This window comes from Pteropus alecto, unplaced genomic scaffold (genome assembly GCF_000325575.1).
Source record: "Pteropus alecto unplaced genomic scaffold, ASM32557v1 scaffold155, whole genome shotgun sequence".
In the NCBI taxonomy this organism is placed as follows: Eukaryota; Metazoa; Chordata; class Mammalia; order Chiroptera; family Pteropodidae; genus Pteropus; species Pteropus alecto.
Window position 1 is genome coordinate 2,495,782 of NW_006438113.1, and position 19,852 is coordinate 2,515,633.

General features: G+C 33.8%; 1 protein-coding gene across 13 annotated transcripts in view; it reads right to left on the reverse strand.

Moving 5' to 3' along the window:
* CCSER2 (coiled-coil serine rich protein 2) overlaps positions 1-19,852 on the reverse strand; it is a 170,424-nt gene that overhangs the window by 20,138 nt on the left and 130,434 nt on the right. For all 13 annotated transcript variants that reach the window (XR_003047383.1, XM_006915455.3, XM_025049343.1 and 10 more), the window contains 2 exons: positions 18,940-19,026; positions 16,648-16,737 (listed from right to left, as the gene is read on the reverse strand). Coding sequence is in view for 12 of the 13 variants with exons in the window: in XM_006915455.3 (XP_006915517.1) it covers positions 16,648-16,737; positions 18,940-19,026 (177 nt within the window). In the remaining variant the exon portion in view is untranslated. The remainder of the gene's footprint in view (positions 1-16,647; positions 16,738-18,939; positions 19,027-19,852) is intronic.

Consider the following 19,852-nt stretch of genomic DNA (forward strand, 5'->3'; position numbering starts at 1 on the left):
GAAGGGTTTGGCACAAAATATTAGATGTGATACAGACCTAGGGTCTACAACCAAGAATACTTTATCCAGCAAAGCTATCATTTAGAGTTGAAGGACAGATGAAGAGCTTCCCAGACAAAAAGAAGCTAAAGGAATTTATCAACACCAAGCCAGTATTACAGGAAATGTTGGAGGGACTTCTTTAAGAGAAAAAACATGTATCAAAAACAGGAATAAAGAATGGTAACTACTACATTCCTATCAATAAGTATCTCAAATGGAAAAGAATTAAGTGCTCCAGCTAAAAGACAGAGTGGATGAATGGATAGGAAAACAAGACCCTTACATGCTGTCTATAAGAGACTCACTTCAGATTAAAAGACACATACAGACTAAAAGGAAGGGGATGGAAAAAGATATTGCTTAGATAGACCTAGAAGGTATTTAAGTCAGACAGAGAAAGATGAACAAAATATGACTTCCCTTACATGTGGACTCTAAGGAATAAAAAGAACAAACTAACCAAAAACAGACTCACAAATATAGTGGACAATTTGGTGATGGACAAGAGCGGAGGGAGCTTGGGGGGCAAGGAGAATGGGGTGAAGGGTTAAAGAAGTACAAACTGGTAGCCAATGGATGGTCATGGGGATAGGGAGCACGGCATAGGAATGCAGTTAGCATTAATACATTTGCTAGGTAGAGGGTCAGGGGAGGGAGGGAGCAATTGGGGAGATTGTTTTATGAACTATATAGATATCATGTACTGTATACATGAAACTAATTAAAATAATTTTTTTTTTAAATAGAAAAAAGAAAAAAAAAATATCCAGCACAGTTCTCTAGGCCGAAGGCAAGTATGTACAAGAGACATGCCAAAAGGTCTGGGCCCCTACATACTGATCTTTACAAATACAGAGGAAAGGAAGGTTTTTGTCCAAAGATAAAAGCAAATTGATATTTATAATTTCATTTACTTTAAAAATAAATGATATTTCATAGTTAGTTGAGTCAAAAATTACTGGGCAGTAGAAAGGGTGTGAACACTCTTATATGCCACACAAATTGGTACAAACTTTCTGGACGGCAGTTGGTATGGTACCAAAAAATTTAAAAATGTACATCCCTTTGGCTCAGCTACTATTTGCTTTCTAAGAATGTATTATAATAATCACAAATGTGTGGCAAAGGTTTATCTGCAAAGCTGTTTGACTCAGCACGGTTTAAAGCAGGAAAAAGTGAGAAATGAATGCACTGCACACTACTCAGAAGAAGGTTCAATAACACTTGTGCATTGTGGCAACCGTTCTGTGACAGAGCAGAAGGATGCTGAGTAGCATGAGGAAATGTCCAGAATACAGTGAAAAAAGGTTACAGAACAGCAAGTGCTCTGTGCTCCAGCTTTATTTTCTAAAAAAGTATGTAAAATCAAATATATTAAAAAGACTGGAAGGATTTACACCAAAAAAAATTGAGAAACAACTAAAACTGATAAAGAAAGACAGATAAGACCCAAATTATCAAAATCATGAATGAAACAGGATATCAACATGGATACTCCAGCCATTAAGAAGATAATAATGGAATGCGATGAACAACTTTACGTCATAAATTCAACGACTCAGAAGAAATGTAGTAATTCCTCAAAACCACAAACTATCAAAACTCACCCAAGATGAAACAGAACATTTGAATAGTTCTATAACAATGAAAAAACTCCCAAAAAAGAAATCTACAGAGCCAGATGGTTTCACTGGAGAATTTTACCAAACATTTAAAAATTAACACCAATTCTACAAAATCTCTTCCAGAAAGCAGAAGACTAATAACACATTCCCACTCATTTATGAAGATGGAATTACCCAAACACAAAACCAAAGCACCACACACACACACACCATTATCTTTCATGAATACAGATATAAACAATCCTTAACAAAATACTACTTAAATAGAATTCAGAAATATATTAAAAAAAATTATACACCATGACCACGTGGGGTTGAAGTCAACAAGAACAATTTTCAAAAATCAATCAATGCAATTAATATACTAAAATATAAAAAATCACTTGTTCACATGTATTAGTATAGCAAAAGCATTTAACAAAATCTAACACACACATTCATGATAAAAACTCAGCAAACTAGTAATAGACGGGAAGTTCTTCAACTTGGTAAAAAGCGTATCTCAAATGTCCATGGTTAACATTTACTAAATGGTGAATGTTTTTTCCCTTTGAGCAGGAACATGGCAAGAATGTCTATTCTCACCATTCTTATTCAACAGTAGCATAATACAAGAAAAGGAAATAAAAGACATGTAGATCAAAAGTAAGAAAACTATTCTTATTTGCAGATGACATGATGGTCCATGTAGAAAACCCCAATCTACAGAAAAAGTCCCAGAACTAATAAATGATTTTTAAAAGTTCACAGGAAAAAGATCAATGTACAAAAATCAATTGCATTTCTAAATACCAGCAATGAACACATGGAAACTGAAATACAGTGTCATTTATAATCACTCAAAAAAGTTAAATGTTTAATAAGCCTAAGAAAGCATGTGGAGAACGTGTATTCTGAAAACTAGAAAATGGTGAATAATCAAAGAAAATTTAAATTAATGGAGAGATATACCTTATTCATGAACTGGAATACTCAAGACATTAAAGATGTTAATTTTCCCCCAAATGACAGTTAAGTATAACACATTTTCTGTCAAAATCCTGGCAAATTTTTTTTTTCTGATATAGACAAGCTTATTCAATAAGTATGTGGAAAGGTAAAAGAACTAGAAATATGTTAAAAATTTCGAAAAAGAATAATAAAATAGAAGGAATCACTCTACTCAATTTAAGACTTATTAAATAGCTACAGCAATCAAGACAGGTATTGGTGTAGAAGCAGACAAATAGATCAATGTAACAGAGAATCCAGAAGCAGATCCACACAAATATCAACAACTGATATTTTATAAAGACACAACAGTAATTAAATAGCGAAAGAACAGTCTTTTAAACAAATGGTACAAAATAACTGGATATTTGCAGGAAAATAATGAACCCTGACCTAAACCTCATATATTACATAAAAAGTAACTCAAAATGGATCACAGATTTTTTAAACATTATTTTATTTTACTTTTTATTGTGGCATTAACAAAATCCAATAAGTTTCAAGTATACGATTCAATAGTAAGTCATATATATACATTGCATTCTGTGTTCATAGCTCATAGATTTCTTTCTATCACATATTTGACCCTTTTTACTCCATCTACTACTCCATTCTCCCTACACTCTGGTAACCACTAGTCTACTGTAAAATGGATCATATATTTAAATATAAAATGTGAAACTATAAACATTTTAGGAGAAAACAAAATTTTCAATGTTTTTGGCTGGGGGAAGAGTTTAGACATAACACAAAAAGCACAACCCATAAAAGAAAAAAAAATCACTAAACTAGACCTCATCAAAATTAAAATATTTTGCTCTGTGAAAGACTCTGAAAAGGATGAAAGACAAGCTACTGGAGGAAAATACTTCCAAAGTGGACAAAGGATTCATTGAGAATATACAAATAACTCAAAATGCAACAGTGGAAAAGTAAACAATCCAATTAGAAAATGGGGGAAAAAAAGACATTTAGAGACATTTCAACAAAGACAGCAAATAAGCACATGAAAAGATGTCACCATAATTAGCCATTAGAGAAATATATATTAAAACCACAATTACACACCTACCAGAAGAGCTAAAATAAAAAACAATGAACACTAAATGCTGGTGAAGATGTAGAGAAAATGGATCACTCATACAATATTAACAAGAATCTAAAATGGCATTGCTGCTCTGGTAAACAGTTTGGCAGATTCTTTAAAAATAAAACATATAGTTATCATATGACCCAGAAATCACACTACTGGGCATTTGACCCAGAGAAATAAAAATTTATATCTATAAAAGATCTTCACAATATTCACAGCAGCTTTACTTTTAATAGCCTCAAACTGGAAACTATTAAAATGTCTCTTAACAAATGTGGTTAAACAAACAATGGACTATCCATGTCATGGAATCCCACTCAGCAATAAAAAGGAACAAATCACTGACAGACATAACTACTTGGAAGAATCTCTAGGATGTTATGCTGGGTGTAAAAAAGCCAATCTCAAAAGCTCACACATCATTTACCATTTATATAAAATTCTTGACAATATTATAGATACGGAAAACAGATTAGTGGTTGACAGGAGTTAGGAATGGTAGGGGAAGGAGGGAGTGGTTTTGATTATTAAAAGGCAGCACAAAAGGGAGAACTTTGTAATGGTGTGATAATTCTGTACCTTAAATGTGGTAGTTGTTACATGAATCTACACAAATGATAAAATGGCACAGAACACAACTATGCATATACTAATGTCAATTTCCTGGTTTTGATATTGTACCATAACTGTATTTAGGTAACCACTGTGATTTGGATATTGGGTGATAGCTACGAAGGATCTTTCTGTACTATTTTTGCAACTTTCTGTAAATCTATAAGTATTTTAAAATAAAAAGTAAAAAAATAAGAGTAATAATACCATAATGCATATCAGAGTAATATAGAAAATTATTTGAAATGCTCACTATATTGGTAGGGTCATACTTTCTTTGGGAGACAAAAAAAATATGGTTAAGGATCTTCTCATCTCTATAAATTAAAGACAATTTCCCTGCATATGAAAAGAAGAAAGATTATGTATTCCTTTCAACAGTAAAAAAAAAACAAAAACAAAAACAAAAACCTGAACTAGCTATAAAATGAGATAAGGCTAACTAAACCATGTGACCAGGCAAGTTCAGAGACACCAGACATCTAAGCAACTCTAAGCAGCAGCACTGAGAAAAAGCATGCATTGGCTCCCCATGATTCCATTTCTACTGGAGGTGTTTCTACCAAAAAAGAGAATTTGTGGGGAAGAGCATACTTAGAAACTTAGAAGATTCAGGATTTGTAAGATGGAAAGAAAGGGTGTGAGACCAGAGCTTGAGCAAAAAGACAACACAAAGAATGAAAAAGTTCCCAGATGAATGAATCTGTTCCAGCAATGAGTGATGGAATATACTAGCTCCTTAACTGAAGACTGCCAGAAGTCATGGCAGTTTGAAGACAGATTTAAGAGCCAAAACGTCTAGTCCCCATATCTGAAAGACAAGTCTAGCATCCTCTGGTCCATAAACAGGGCCCACTGTCCTGTTATCTCTAGTTTACCCTTTGTTGTCTGCCCATGAATATCATAAACTAAGAATCAGGTAATGTCTTTGATTTAGTATCAAGCCCTTAGCACTGAAATATAGGATTGAAATATAGAAAAAAACTAGATAAAGTTCGCTGAATGAATGAATGAATAAATGGAGCTATGTTTTAAAAGCTGAAGGAATTTACTAGAATTTTTTTTTGGGGGGGGGTGTCAATTCCTGCCATTTAGTTCAGGTTTAAAGCCTAACCCAATGACCTCCATATAGAGCTGCACTGTCCAATATGATTGCTAGTAGGCACATGGGGGCTATATGAATAGTCTAAGTTAAAAAGTGCTATAAATGTAAAATACACCCCAGATGTTAATGACTTATTACAAAAAACAAAAAACAAAAATTGGAATATAATATCTCAGGATTTTATTTATACTGATTATACATTCAAACGGTACTACTGGGTGAAATAAAATCTTTTATTAAAACTAATTTTGCATATTTCTTTTTACTTAACTTTAGATACTAGAACATTTAAATTATACATGCAGCTCACATTATATTTCGATTTTAGCACTAATCTAGAAGGCAGAACAGTATATAAAATTCTTTCTTAATAGAAGCCATGAAGATCCCTAAGCTTTGGCCAGAAAAGAACCTTTTGCTCCTTTGAGTCCACTTTAAATTTTCTGATGACTTTTAAGATGAAGTGGCAGATATGAGATGCATTCTGCTAAAGAAACCACAGTGGTTGTGTATGCAAACAAAAAGTGGTAAGTATGCACCTGAATGGTCATGTGGTACACAATGATGTTCCTTCCAGTCAATGACCCACTGCATATATGACCAGTGATTCCATAAGATTACAATGGAGCTGAAAAATTCCTATCACCTAGCGATGTCACAGCCATCATAAAGTTGGAGCACAATGCATTACCCATGTGTTGGTGGTGATGCTGGTGTAAACAAAACTACTGTGCTGCCAGTCATACAAAAGAATAGCAGATACAATTATGTACTATACATAATGCTTGATAATGATAATAAATGACTCTGTTACTGGTTTATGTATTTACTATACTATACTTTTTATTGTTTAATTTTAGTGTGTACTCTTTCTACAAAAAAAAAGTTTAGTACGCCATGTTACACCAGCAGCCTCCTACATCTTATGTTTACCACGTCTCTTGATTGCGTTATTTTCTCTTGTGCTTGATTTAATTTTGTGTTCTTTGTAGTAACAAGCTGTACAGACTTATAGCCTAGGAGCAATAGGCTATATGCCATATAGCCAAAGTGTGTAGTAGGCTATACCATGTAGGTTTGTGTAAGTGCACTCTTATTTTGTACAATCATGAAATTGCCTAATGATGCATTTCTCAGAATTTATTTCCATCATTAAACAGTATATGACCATATGTCCCATCCAAGGGGAGAACACACTTTTTAGGAAAACTTATATCTGACAAATAGTTTAACCACATGGATAATATTCTAATTATACCTTAAATTGGTGGGGCAAAAAATAAATAAAAATATAAAGGAACAAAAAAATAAAAAACCAAGAGTGTCTGGACTAAGAGTTTTAGAGGAAACTCTTCATTTCTCTCAAGTTAACGCCTATAGAGTCCAAGTCTTCACATAAAAAAACATCTCTGTGAACTCTAACTGTAAGGGATAAGACAAGAAGCTATGAGCCAAGTCCTCCAGAACAACTGAAGCTCTTCTCTCAAAGAGCTGCTTTTCTTTAAATCAGCAATGGGAACAGATGAGAGTTATTTAAATTTACCACTTGAGGTTAGAGGAAGGGGAACTTTTATCTTAGCACTGAAGAGATAAAACTTCCTGATTCATAAAGATTAGTTTACATATTTTTCCCTCTTCTATGACAGCTTAAGAAGCTTCCTGGAAGGGTCTTATTTGTTCCCAAAGGAGTCTGTGGCACTTGGCATTGTAGCACTTGGCATTGTAGCACTGCATGCCCTGGGGATGAAGCTCTATTGCTAAAGATTTCTGTCCTCCACCCACTTTCAATCTACGTTTTTACCTAACTTTCCTGCACCTTTCGAGTTCCAATCCTACATATTCAAACTCCTCTACCTTTTGTTATGCCAGAATCTCAAACTCAAGAGATTAAAATATATACCTAAAACCTTCAGCAATTTCCTTCTCTAATAATATCCTTTCTCCAGGTTTTCCTATTTTTATGACTGACTTGCCATCTTCCTCGTCATCCAGGTTTAATAACATATTCATCACCTTCCCTCTCATATCCTTCTCATCCAATCACTTATCAAGATTCTGCCTCGGTGACCTTCTCTCCATCTCCATGAGAGATCAACTATCATAGGTTAGTCCTCATCAACTCTTGCCTAGGCTATTATAATAACCTTCCCTACCTTCCTTCTGTGCTCAATGGGATTAATTCATGCCTGCTGGAATCATGTGCTAAGCGCACACAGAGAAATGGGACACAGCTCCTGCCTCAAGAGACTCAGGTTTTCCTCTCACATTACTTTTCCTGCAGCAAAATATGGTTAAGCCTCCTAGAACCTTCTGGCTACAGAATTAAGTAGAAAGTTCTCAGTTTAACATCTAAGTCTCCATAATGTGATCCAAGTGTAACTCTCCAAATTTCTCTTACTTCACAATATTCTCATGTAATTATTACTTTTACCATCACCAACAACACTAAAACATGACAAAGTACAGTAAGTAATTTGAAAACATAAAGTTAACAATCCAAATGTTAATTTTTTATCTGTACAGAAGAAATCTCATCGGGTTAGTAAAATTTTAGATAATTTATGCCAGATGTATTTCCTTCTGAGAGATAACAAGCAGCCCTTAGTCTCCAGAACTGATCTCATAAACAATCTCACAGAATATCAAGGTTACTCTGAGACCATGATAACATGAAATAACATGAAACAAAACGAAACTGCTTTAAAGTTTTGTGTAAGTACAGAATAAAAACAAAGTCATTGTACCATTCACAAAATACCCTAGACTTATCCACTTTCTGATAGCATTTAATCTGAGCAAACCCCTGCTTCCTTAGTCCTTCCCCCTAATCACCCAAGAAAAGCTCAAATCCTATAAAACAGCAGTCCCCAACAGCAGGGCTGCAGACCAGTATGGGTCTGTGGCCAGTGAGGAACCAGGCTAACCAGCAAGAGGTGAGCGGTGGGCAAGGGAATCTTCATTTGTATTTGCAGCCGTTTCCCAGCACCAGCATCACTGCCACAGCTCCACTTCAGATTACCAGGCATTAGATTCTCATAGGAGCACCAGTCCCTGGTGCCAGAAAGGTTGGAGACCGCTGCTAAAAAGCTTCTTTCTGACACACCTTTTTAAGATGGTTCCTCCTTGGCCACAAGTAATCGACCCAACCTGTTTCACAGGTGTGTTTCTGGTGGGCTTTGGCTGAAGGTTACTGACACTTCACTGTTTTGAATGATGAGGACAGCTACATTTGTTTAGAAATTTTAGGACAGGGTAAAAGAAATGGTATTAGTATTCTTGCTCTATCAGGAATATTAATATAGCTTTTTAAAGGAACCCTCAGAGCATACTACTTAGTAAAGGGACATTCTTTACTGAAAAAAAAAAATCACTTCAGTTACATTTGACATTTAAGAAATAGTAATTATCTAAAACCCATGTATAAATGTCTTTGTAATAATCTAAGAAAAAGAAAAGTTAGATGTTACAGGAAATAAGGTCTAATAAATTATCACTCTGCTAGCACAGACTAAAAGGGGAACAACTTGTTACCTCTTTTATTATCTCTTAGGGAAGCTAATTAATTTCTTCTGAAAGACTGATTTGATCATGATGCTTCTTAGAAAGCTAACAAGATCATCTATGTCTCAGTGACAGCTGTCTAATATTAAATCCCAAGAGTAAAACCTTGCTATGTCCTGCCTGAACTCTTGATGTACAAGTCAGTAAGTTCAACTGCAATTACACAAATGAAATGGATCTCAGTAGTAGAAAACTTTGGTGGTATACTTGTGTTTTCTAATTGTACTGCAAAAAAACTGCTTATTTAAATGGTTTCAAAAATGTCTTCTACAGTTCTGGTATTTGGTATTTGAGGATACAGATTTAGATACTCTTAAATTCATGACCAGATAAATCAAATGCTGTAATATCCACATTTAATTTGTTCCTAACTTTGCAAAACAATTCTATTTCTGTTATTGGGTTTTAGTTTTATCTATGAAAGTTATAGTACTATTCTTTATAGAAATCAGTGTAAAAGACACACGTAATAGAATTCTTGAAGTATTGTCAGAAATACATGTATCCTAGAATATAATGTTTCAGCAACACAGATGGCTCACTGAAACACAGGCTGTATTCAATGGTCAATGTGTAATACTCACTAAACATTGAACAATTAAAAATAATTGTATGACCACATCATAAACATTACTTGTTTAAATACCAAAGTATGTGTGTATGAACTTGAAATACTTCTAGTGGCACATTTTAAATAAAAGTAATAGTGAAAATAAAAACAAACAAACAAACAAATAAATAGAAAGACCTTGGCAAAGAAATAAATCCCTTAATTCTCTCTGGAAATATATATATGAATAGTAATGTAACACTCTCCAATTAGGAGAAAATGGCAATCTAAACTTAAAATCAGGACATTAATCTCATGTAAAAATTAACGAATAATACTGCCCACTTCCAAAACATGGTATAAAAGAGAGCACTCTTAAGACAAATCTTTAGGTTATATTGTTCCTTACATTTAACATTTCATCTTATCTCCCAGGGGGAAAAAAAGAGAGAGAGGGAAGCAGGCAGTGAGGGGGGAAGGGAGAGGAAGAGGGAGAGGGAGAGAGAGAGGGAGAGAGAGAGAAGGAGGAGGAGAAGGAGAGAGAGAAAAGAAACAGAAACAGAGTTCTTTGCTACCACACATACTGATTGCTAAGTGAACTCTTCTTCCTTTGGGAATTATAAACAGTTGATATGGTCTTTGTGATAAGTCTATGATAAAGTTTTCCGATTTTATCTTTTCTATTTTATAAATGGTTATAACAGGAACATACTTGACTATATTTTGAAATTAATGCATAATCCATTAAATCTGAGGCATGAGAACCTAATTCTAAGCACAAAGGGTTGCTGATAATGCTGACCATATTCCAATTGCTGAATTTATACAGATTACATGCATATCTCTTTAAATATGCTATAAAATGGATTAAGCTTTGCTTCAGTACTAGTATTAATTCCAACAGAGCATTTTAAAATTAATATAAAATCGTATTTCCTTACCCCTTTGCTATCTATAATAGAGTTAGTTCTTGAAATGAGAGAAAACTAGCATCAGATCAAATTGTGCAAATTCTGAGTTTTAACTGGTAGGCAGCTTTCTCACTGATACTGATATGACAGTGTTTATTCTTGCACCCAATCTTCAGAGTAATGCAGGCCATGCCATTAAATGATAGGACAAGTGGGTCCTTTGGGTCCTTCTGGCAATACCTTCTTTAAGATTCAAGAGGATAAATGATCAGAGATTTGACGGTGTGAGTCTAGAAATGTTTTTTAATTTTTTGGTTTAAATTAAAGATATCCAAACAAATGCTCTATAAAAAGTATATATCATGAAAATTTAGAATTTATGTGCGAACTATTTAAATCTTCAAATATTGATGTTAAATGTTTTATAAGACTATGCTTATGCTATCTTTATAATAAAGTTTCATGAGTTTAAATATTTAAAATGAATGTAGATTTTTCACATAATCACCAACTCCCTGCAGTATTCCTAGTCTCTTCAACTATTTTTGTATGAATAATTAGGCACCTGCCACATTGTTATTCTTCTTTCCATGTTATCTGTTTCACCATTTTACCGGGATAGTCTATCCCTCAAATGAGAATATTAGTCAGAAGCAGATTTATCCACTCTCCTCTGACTGTACCATCTTTTCATTCAGCTCATTCTTACTTCTTTTCCCTCTTTTTCCCTTCTACCTAAATTTGACCTGCATTTTCTTCATTTCTCTTCATTTCTTCTAAACACTGCCTTAACTGACTTCCCCTTTACTTACTGTTTTAGGTGGCTTTCTTATATCCATCTAAGTAGACATCATTAGCCCTAAAGCCGTGTTGTCCAATATGGTATTCACTAGCCATATGTGGCTATATACATTTAAATTAATTAAGTAAAATTAAAAATTCTCTTTTGCAGTCATACTAATCACATTTTCAAGTATTTAATAGTCACATGTAGCTTGTGGCTACTGCACTGGACAGCACAAAAAGTTCTGTGGGAGAGTGTTACTGTAGACAAGCCTCTCATTCTCAATTCTGGAACAGTCTTATATCTCTTTTCTTTTTATAATGCATGGCCCTAGGCAGTTTACTGCACTACGTTATTCCTTTCCCAAGCAAAACGTAGCCTCGCATACCCCTTATTTTAAAAGTAACAGGTTCTTCATATTTGTGCTCAATATTAGAAATACAGTTCTTGAACACAAACTATACTTTAAAAGTGTCCTGTAATATGTCTACGGCATGTCTTAGGCAGCTCCCTATAGCAGCAGACACCTCTGTCATACCCTAAATTAACAGCACCCAGCAGGTGATTAACTACTATTCCTTTGCTAGGGTTCAATTTCACAAATAACATCCAAACTAAACCCAAAACAGTTTGAATCTCTATCAGTAAAGCTACAATACCAAAAGTACCTGTAGCATGAAAGCCAAACATTACTACAGGCAGAAAGACACTCGCAGAATTCTAAGGATCAAAATATATCAGGAATATATAGAAGCTGAGGTTGGATATATGATAAAAAGAGCCTAATAAAATGGTTCCTGGACAAGGAAGAGGAAGGTCAGAATTTGTAAGGTAAGAAAACATTACAAAACAGGAACAGTCATAACCCAAATAGTTGGGAGTGGCCTCTCAGTACCACCTGAAGTGATGATGTTGGGGATCAAGGGGAACCATTCTGGCTAAGATGTTCTGCCCTGTCAGGGCAGCAGGCATTTCTCTTTTGTACAGGTAAATATTGTAGGCTCTTATAACCTGATGATATCAAGCACTTGAATCATTCAATTTACATCATGCCCATTCAGCAATTTTCTGATCATAACTTAGCTAGTGGTAGTATAAAGTGTATAATTCTTTCAGAAAACAAAATGTGGTAATGTATTTCAAGAACTTTAGGAAAAAAACATACACTAAGGGAATTCATTTTTTATTAAAAATAATGCATTCTTTCCATCTAGGTTTAGCAAAAAAACACAAAATAGTAATAGTAGCAACTACCGCCACCACCTACCCAGCATGTACAACAAAATTCTATCTAGAAAGATATGACGGTAAATTCTGTACAAACATATATATGGACATTACAAAAAAAAATGTGGAAGACCATATATGAAATGTTAACAATGGTTGTCAGTGGTTAGTATGATTTAAATAACTTAAAATATTCTTAAATTGTTTTGCTTCTTTGCTTTTGCTATAGAATGGATGCAGTTACTTCTTCATAAAAAGGGACTTTAGTGTGTTTCTCTTTTAAGCATATATATTTTCTGGTTTATGTTATTCATAAAGTCTCAGCATTATACATTTTTTCATTTCCGTAAGAGGTGTTAATTTTATAATTCTTTCTACTGAGAAAATTACTTATGCAATCTACTGTGTCCATAGATTTCTTCATAGTAACACTGGATTGAACCTAACTTGGTTGTGGAGAATTTCTATTTTCTACTCATACTGATACTATGCCTTTTCAACCATAAATACTTTCTCCCAGGAATTTTAAATCCCACAGATATGTGCTGTGGATTATCACAATGGACTACTAAAATCTACCACATAGCAAAAACCTGGGCAGCTGTTTCTCTCTTTGGGAAAAAAGTCCTTTTCATGACTTCTCACTGAGATCAAGCCTCTGTCCTCCATTCTCAGAGCTCTAATTCTGTTGTTCTCTCTATTCCTTCTACTCATCTTACCTCCTACAGCCGCTCCAAAGGGAGGCAGCTAGGATGTTACCTACAAATTAGAAAATCTGGCTTCTGGTATAAGACTGCTGTATATAAGTTGCTTAAGTACTTTCACAAGTCACTTCTTAGTCTTAGCTTTTTCACATGTAGGAAAAAAGTGAGATTAATATAATTTAGGCACACCTGAGTTTCTGTAAGTATCCTGAGAGCTGGGCCTGTATGTATCTTTTTCATGTTTACACTCTCAGATTAAGACAGTGCCTGGAACAGAGTAGGCACACAAATATCTGTGAATGAGTAAGTGAATATCTGCTTTTCTTCCTTTTTCCTGTTCTATTACTTATTTCCATCCTCTCATTTCCTGTTGGTTCTTTACTTTAAAATTATTTGGACAAATTTATGAAAACTTTTATTGGGCTCAACACACTCAAATGTTCATTGCTCTGTTTCTGCTGGTGGTCTACCGTTCTCCTTCTTCTGACAGGTTCTGACTGAGATGTCTACATTATTATTATTTTTTTCATATTTCCACATCCTAAATGGCTGCCAACAAGTACTATAGGCAGTATCTCTCTCACTTCACCATCCTTCTCTGACTTCCATTGCAACCAGATTTCTTTCTCCAATTCCAGGAAACATTCAGAGGAAATATTTCCATATGTCTCACAAATCTCAAATAGTTGAGGTAGATTCTACAATCCTCAACTATGAGAGTGTCAAGAAGGGCATTTAAATGTCCCAAGATACTACAGGGAATGGTGAAGAACATTATAAACTCAGATTATAACTTTCAATCTTCCCAAAGGCTTAGCCAAATCAAAAAAATTTACACTAAATTTGGGGATTTTTTAATAAAACATGTTTTGATTCCCCAAGTCACCACCTAACAAACTAGATGTTGCCAAAGAAGGGTCTCACTGCATATCCCCACCTCATTACTAAAACGTCTTGTTTAAATATGTTGGGTTCCTGATCAAAAAAGAACATGTAAAGTCAAGTGTAACTTCTTAAGAGAAAGGAAAATCTTTGTTATAGTGAATAGTTTCCAAAATAATTTAATATTTTCAATGAATCCAACAAAGTCCAAAGAACATAAAAATCAGAGCGTAAACTCAATATTTAATGTTAATATTTAACATTTAATTAAATAAATGTGTGACAATTTCTTTAAATAAATACAACTTAGTAAAATGACTTTACTAGTAATTCCTAGGTAAAATTTTGAATTCCACCTTTAAATGAACTTTAACACTAACTTCAACTATTTCCCTAAATATATGTCTGTGTTCCAGCCAAAATAATATGTACTTATTATTACCCAACTGTATCTTCCTACCTTTTTGCCTTTAATTGCATTGTTCCTTTTGCCAAGGATATTTCTCCCATTCCAACCTGCAAAGCCTCTCTCAGTTCTTCAAGGCTCCTCAGTATACTTTTGAGGAATGGAACCGTGGACTAACAGTCAGCAGTCTGAAGTTAATAATACTATTTCAGCCACTGATTAATTATGGAAACTTTAATATGCCATTTAATCTCCCTGGCTTTTGTTTCCTTATCTATAAAACAAAGGTATTGAGCCAGGTGATTCCTATAATAAAAAATAACAAGGAAGCCTAAAGTCTGAGTTTGTTAGGAGTGCTAGGTTGAAAATTTGACCTTCACTTCACTAAGATCAGAGTAAAACTAACTCAAGAACATTTTAAGAAATGTCTCGGGGTGTTCTACAGCACCATTTACTTTTGTCTGGTGAGCAGGCTTACTAATAGCCAGTCTCCAGACAAGTGAAGTTGAGAGAGCCAGAGATGGTATAAAGGAGGGGTCCCTAACCACTGGTCCACAGCCTGTTAGGAACCAGGCCGCACAGCAGGAGGTGAGAGAAGGGTGAGCAAGCAAAGCTTCATCTGTATTTGCAGCTGCTCTCCAGCACTAGCATCACCGCCTCGGCTCCACTTCAGATCATCAGGCATTAGATTCTCATAGGAGCACCGGTTCCTGGTGCCAAAAAAGCTGGGAACTTCTAGTAAAGACTCTTAGAAGGATGGCAAAAGGGAACTGCTAACACTTAATGAAATCATCTACCTACTTAGTAATAATGTCAGAATGCACAAATATCCCTGTAAGGAAACTGGAGAAACTTGGAAAGCCCAAACCTCCATCTAGATACAAGAGGCGCGCTCTCTCATTTTGCAATTATTTCCAAATAGATAAGTTTCCACATCCTTTGACTTTAAAGAAATATTACTTCATGTCTTTTGCTTTCTAAGATACAAACACTACCGTCACCTTCTTCACCAAGCTCCTTGATTCTTCCAACTAGACTTTTCCAATCTTTGAACCTTACAGAACTTTCTAAATTTTGTATCACATCACCAGTACCTTTAATAAGCACTTGTTAATGGAGGAACCCTTATTCATCTACGTATTTCCTTCCCCAATTCTCCACTTCTACTTCAGAAGCCTAATAACTAAAGGCTCGCCAAACCTTTGTTGATTAAATTAATTATTACCATCATATTTATACAGAGCACACAGAAAATTACTTATTAGATAAAAAGAAATAAGTATTTCATAAAATGTAGAGGCCCATACCTAAGTTTTAAAAGCTAGATTGTTGATTACTATAGTTCTATGTTCATTTGTGTTACTAGGATTCCACTGCTAAAATGAAGCAAAGGGTGAGTCAAGGCTGGCTTATTCAGCATTCCCTTAACAAGAAATACCTATTACTTGGCACTATACAATAGGATAATGACTGATAGCCATATGATGGTTCTCTGGCTCTGGCACATCTTGAACTGAGTTCAGAAAAACTCAGATTAAAGCATGGTCAGTGTATTTTAGCACTAAATATGTTTTGAAATATAACATTTTTGAAAAACAACAAAAAAGTACGGACTGCATGGCTACTTTCTACTGTTTAAAATAAACCATTCCCTAACTGTGACTAAAACATAACTTTTACTGTCTATATCCTAATGCATTTATACTTCCAAACAGTGCTAACATTTATCTGAATAATCATAATAGAATATATTTGAAAAGTTTCAACCAAAAAAAGAATACACTGAATCATTTACTTTCAAAGAGTCACATGTTGCTAAAGAGAGGAGATTGCATTTTGGGCTTCTGTTTCTTTTAGGGCATGGAGAAATAATACTCCCATAAACACATCTGATGAGAGGAGACTAGACACTCAAACAAAATGGGTTACAGTGTGCAGAATGGAAAAGCTATTAAATGCACATTCATTTTTATAAGACATAAAAGGGAAGCTTTAGAAATCACATAAACACCTAAGAGACAATAAAAAACAACTTACTTAAAAAAATTAATAGCCATAACAGATTCAAATTATTAGAGATTAGAGTAAAAAGAATGGAATAAAACATCAATATAGTATATAACAAGAGGAGAGATTAAGGGCCTATGCTACTTACAGGAATTCTTCTCCATGGTGTTTGGGTATATTTATCGGCATATGTGCATTTTTCCTCTTTAGATTTTTGGTGGCAGTTACACCGAGTTGCCTGAACAAAAACACAAACTTTCACATTGGTGTAATTCTTCATACACTTGAACATATATAAACAAAGTAGTTAGGGTCTCTCTTATGGGTAAAAACAAAACAAAAAAACAAACAAACAAACAAAAAAGGGCAAACATCAAGGTCTATTGAGTAGTCTCCCATTTTATTTAGAGATTGGGTTATGAAGCCAGAAAGGCTGAAATTTTGCATAGTCAAAATTACCTTTGACAATCTCTTATGTTATCCATAAAACACACTACCTATGATTTTATGCATATAAATATATACAGTAGTGTGTATGTAGAACATATACAGCAATACATGGTATATATGGAATACAACTGCAAAATTTTAAGTATTTCCCTAAATTATTATGGTACTACAGTCATTGAAACACAGTTTCTTAAATTCATTTTTGATAGGACTATACTGGATATTAAGTACCACTAGTCCACAAGAAAGACTGTCTCTTCACATGTCCAGTGCTTATAAGCTCTTTTAATGATGTGTTGACTTCAACAGACTGGAATATTTTGAAGGATCTCTGCCCTTTGACAAGATTCATCTGAGCATCTCAGTTCACAAATGAATTCTCTACACAATTCTACTCAAAGCATACTCATTCAGTTAATTACACAGCACAAAATAATGTACCTATTATGTAAACTTCAGTCTCTCAAAAAATATAATTTTTTTAAAAAAAGTGAAAAGACTGATAAAGAGAATTTCTCCTTAGTGTAAATCTGGAACAGAACCATATTATTTGTTAAACAACCCCAAGAGAGGTAAATATACTTTCTTAGAGGAAACTTATAAAACAAATTCTTGATGACTGCATCACGATAAAATTATAAGTTTCCACTTTAAAAATATTTACCAATATTCAATATCTTAAGTGCAACTAGATCATTCCAAGTTACATATACAAAATAAAATCTAATTAAAACCCCAAATCTCTGTAGTACTATTTCCCATTCTGAAGAAATGGAACAGTTGTTGAAATAAAATTCAATATGCAGGTGACCCTTGAACAATGCAGGCTTTAGGTGCACAGCTGAAAATCTGCGTATAACTTCTGACTCCCCCCAAAACTTAATAGCCTACTGTTGACTAGAAGCCTTAATAATAACATAGTCGATTAACACATATTTTGTAGGTTATATGTATTATAGACTGTATTTTTACAATAAAGTAAGTTAGAGAAAAGAAAATGTTATTAAGAATATCATAAAGAAGAGAAAATACATTTACAATTCTGTATGTACTTATTTTTAAAGCCTGCATGTAAGTGGACCCACACAGTTCAAACCCATGTTGTTCAAGAGTCAAATGAGAGTCTCCTGGAATGCACTATAATAGAACTTAACTTTTAACACATACAGGAAGTATGTAAAGAAAAGATAAAACATTTATCTTAATGCAAGAACATTATTTATTCGATCTTGACTACTGTAGTTCCAAAAATAACTTCCTTTTTGGGTCTATGTGCAATCTATGAAGGGTAAGATTTGGTAAATAATTGAATTTTCATACTTTGGATAACCTAGTTTTTGGTGATATGCTTTCGACTGTCAACAAAGATTTTCCTTGGCCTGTTGGTATTTTTATGCCATTATATTCTTGTTATCTTGGCCTTTTATATTATTACAAACTATATTATAATTAACCTCAAGACAATGCACATTTTGTTATGATTTGGGACTAACATCTGAAATTGTACCAATTATAAAATTACAAAGATTCTGCTCTGAGGGATCACCCATCGTTATCCATGGGGAAGAATTATTTTCTTAGAATAGCTTTCATTCTAACAGACAGCTGAACAGTTACCTAAGTCTGATACCCAGTTTCATTCACTCTCAGAGAGAAAAAATGCCCTGTGCTTAACTCATCAGTACTCATTCTTGAAATATACATGAAGAAAAGATATATACCTTTTACCAATAAAATGAATGTAAATTGGTGAATTTCCAAAGCCCAAAATGAATACCACCAAAAATGGATGGACAAAGATTTTCTTTTCACCTTGAATACTTACTACTTAGACTGACTTTTAGAGAGTATATCATCTAAAGTAATACAACAAAGCAACTCTAAAAGCGAAAAATAAAGTCAAATTTCAATTCTGATTATAGTTTACTAAAAAATATGTATTTTCCAATTTAAGAAACCTCCACTTTACATACTACACTATAATACTTACAAGCTGATGTTCTAACAGTTGGATTTTTTCATCTTTTTTCTTTATTTCCTCTTTAAGTTGTTTTATTTCATTTAACAGATCTTCATTCTGAAATATTTTTAAAAAATTTAACATGAAGCATTTAACTGTAAAAATACCTAATGAAGAATGTTAAATCAGTGATGAAAACTGAACAATGAACGATTTATTTAAGAGAAAAATTCTTAAATATGCCAGCTATTAACCTATAAAAACAACCCATTTTGGTCTTCTCTGAATTTATAGTCTAATGGAGTCTGACGTGTAAACGATGAACAATAACAGCAGCAACACCTAACATTTATTGAGTACTTAGCAAGTGCCAAAAACTTTTAGGTATCTAAGCATCTGATCCTGACTATAACCCCAAGGTAGGTACTATTATCCCCATTTTACAGATAAAAAAACTAGGACATAGGCCACACAGGAAAATAAATTACATACAAAACAGTAAGTCCAGCCAGATTTCAAGGGATGTACAAGAATTGCCTGTCATTGAAAATGAAGAGCACAACAAGTAGAGGGAACAGTGTAATTAAAGGAAGAGTCATTTTATGGCTGGTTCAGAAATTAGCAGAAAGATAAATGTGCTTGAAGGGTAACATGGAAGATAATTTTTCATGAGTCACTTTACTGAGAACTGCCTGAATCAAAGAGAAAATATCCTGTCAAATTTAATCTATAAGAAATTCCTAATAGTATTAAATGGAAGCCTACTATAAATTAAGCAGGAACCCAGTTATATTTCCAACTTTAAAGTATCATCACTCTACAGTTAGCACATTTTTGTTTTGTTTTATGAATAGGCATTTTTATTTAAGAGAGAACAGTAAAGTCCAATAAACATAAGATGATGAACATCATTTCAATCAAGAAATACAAATACACAACTAAA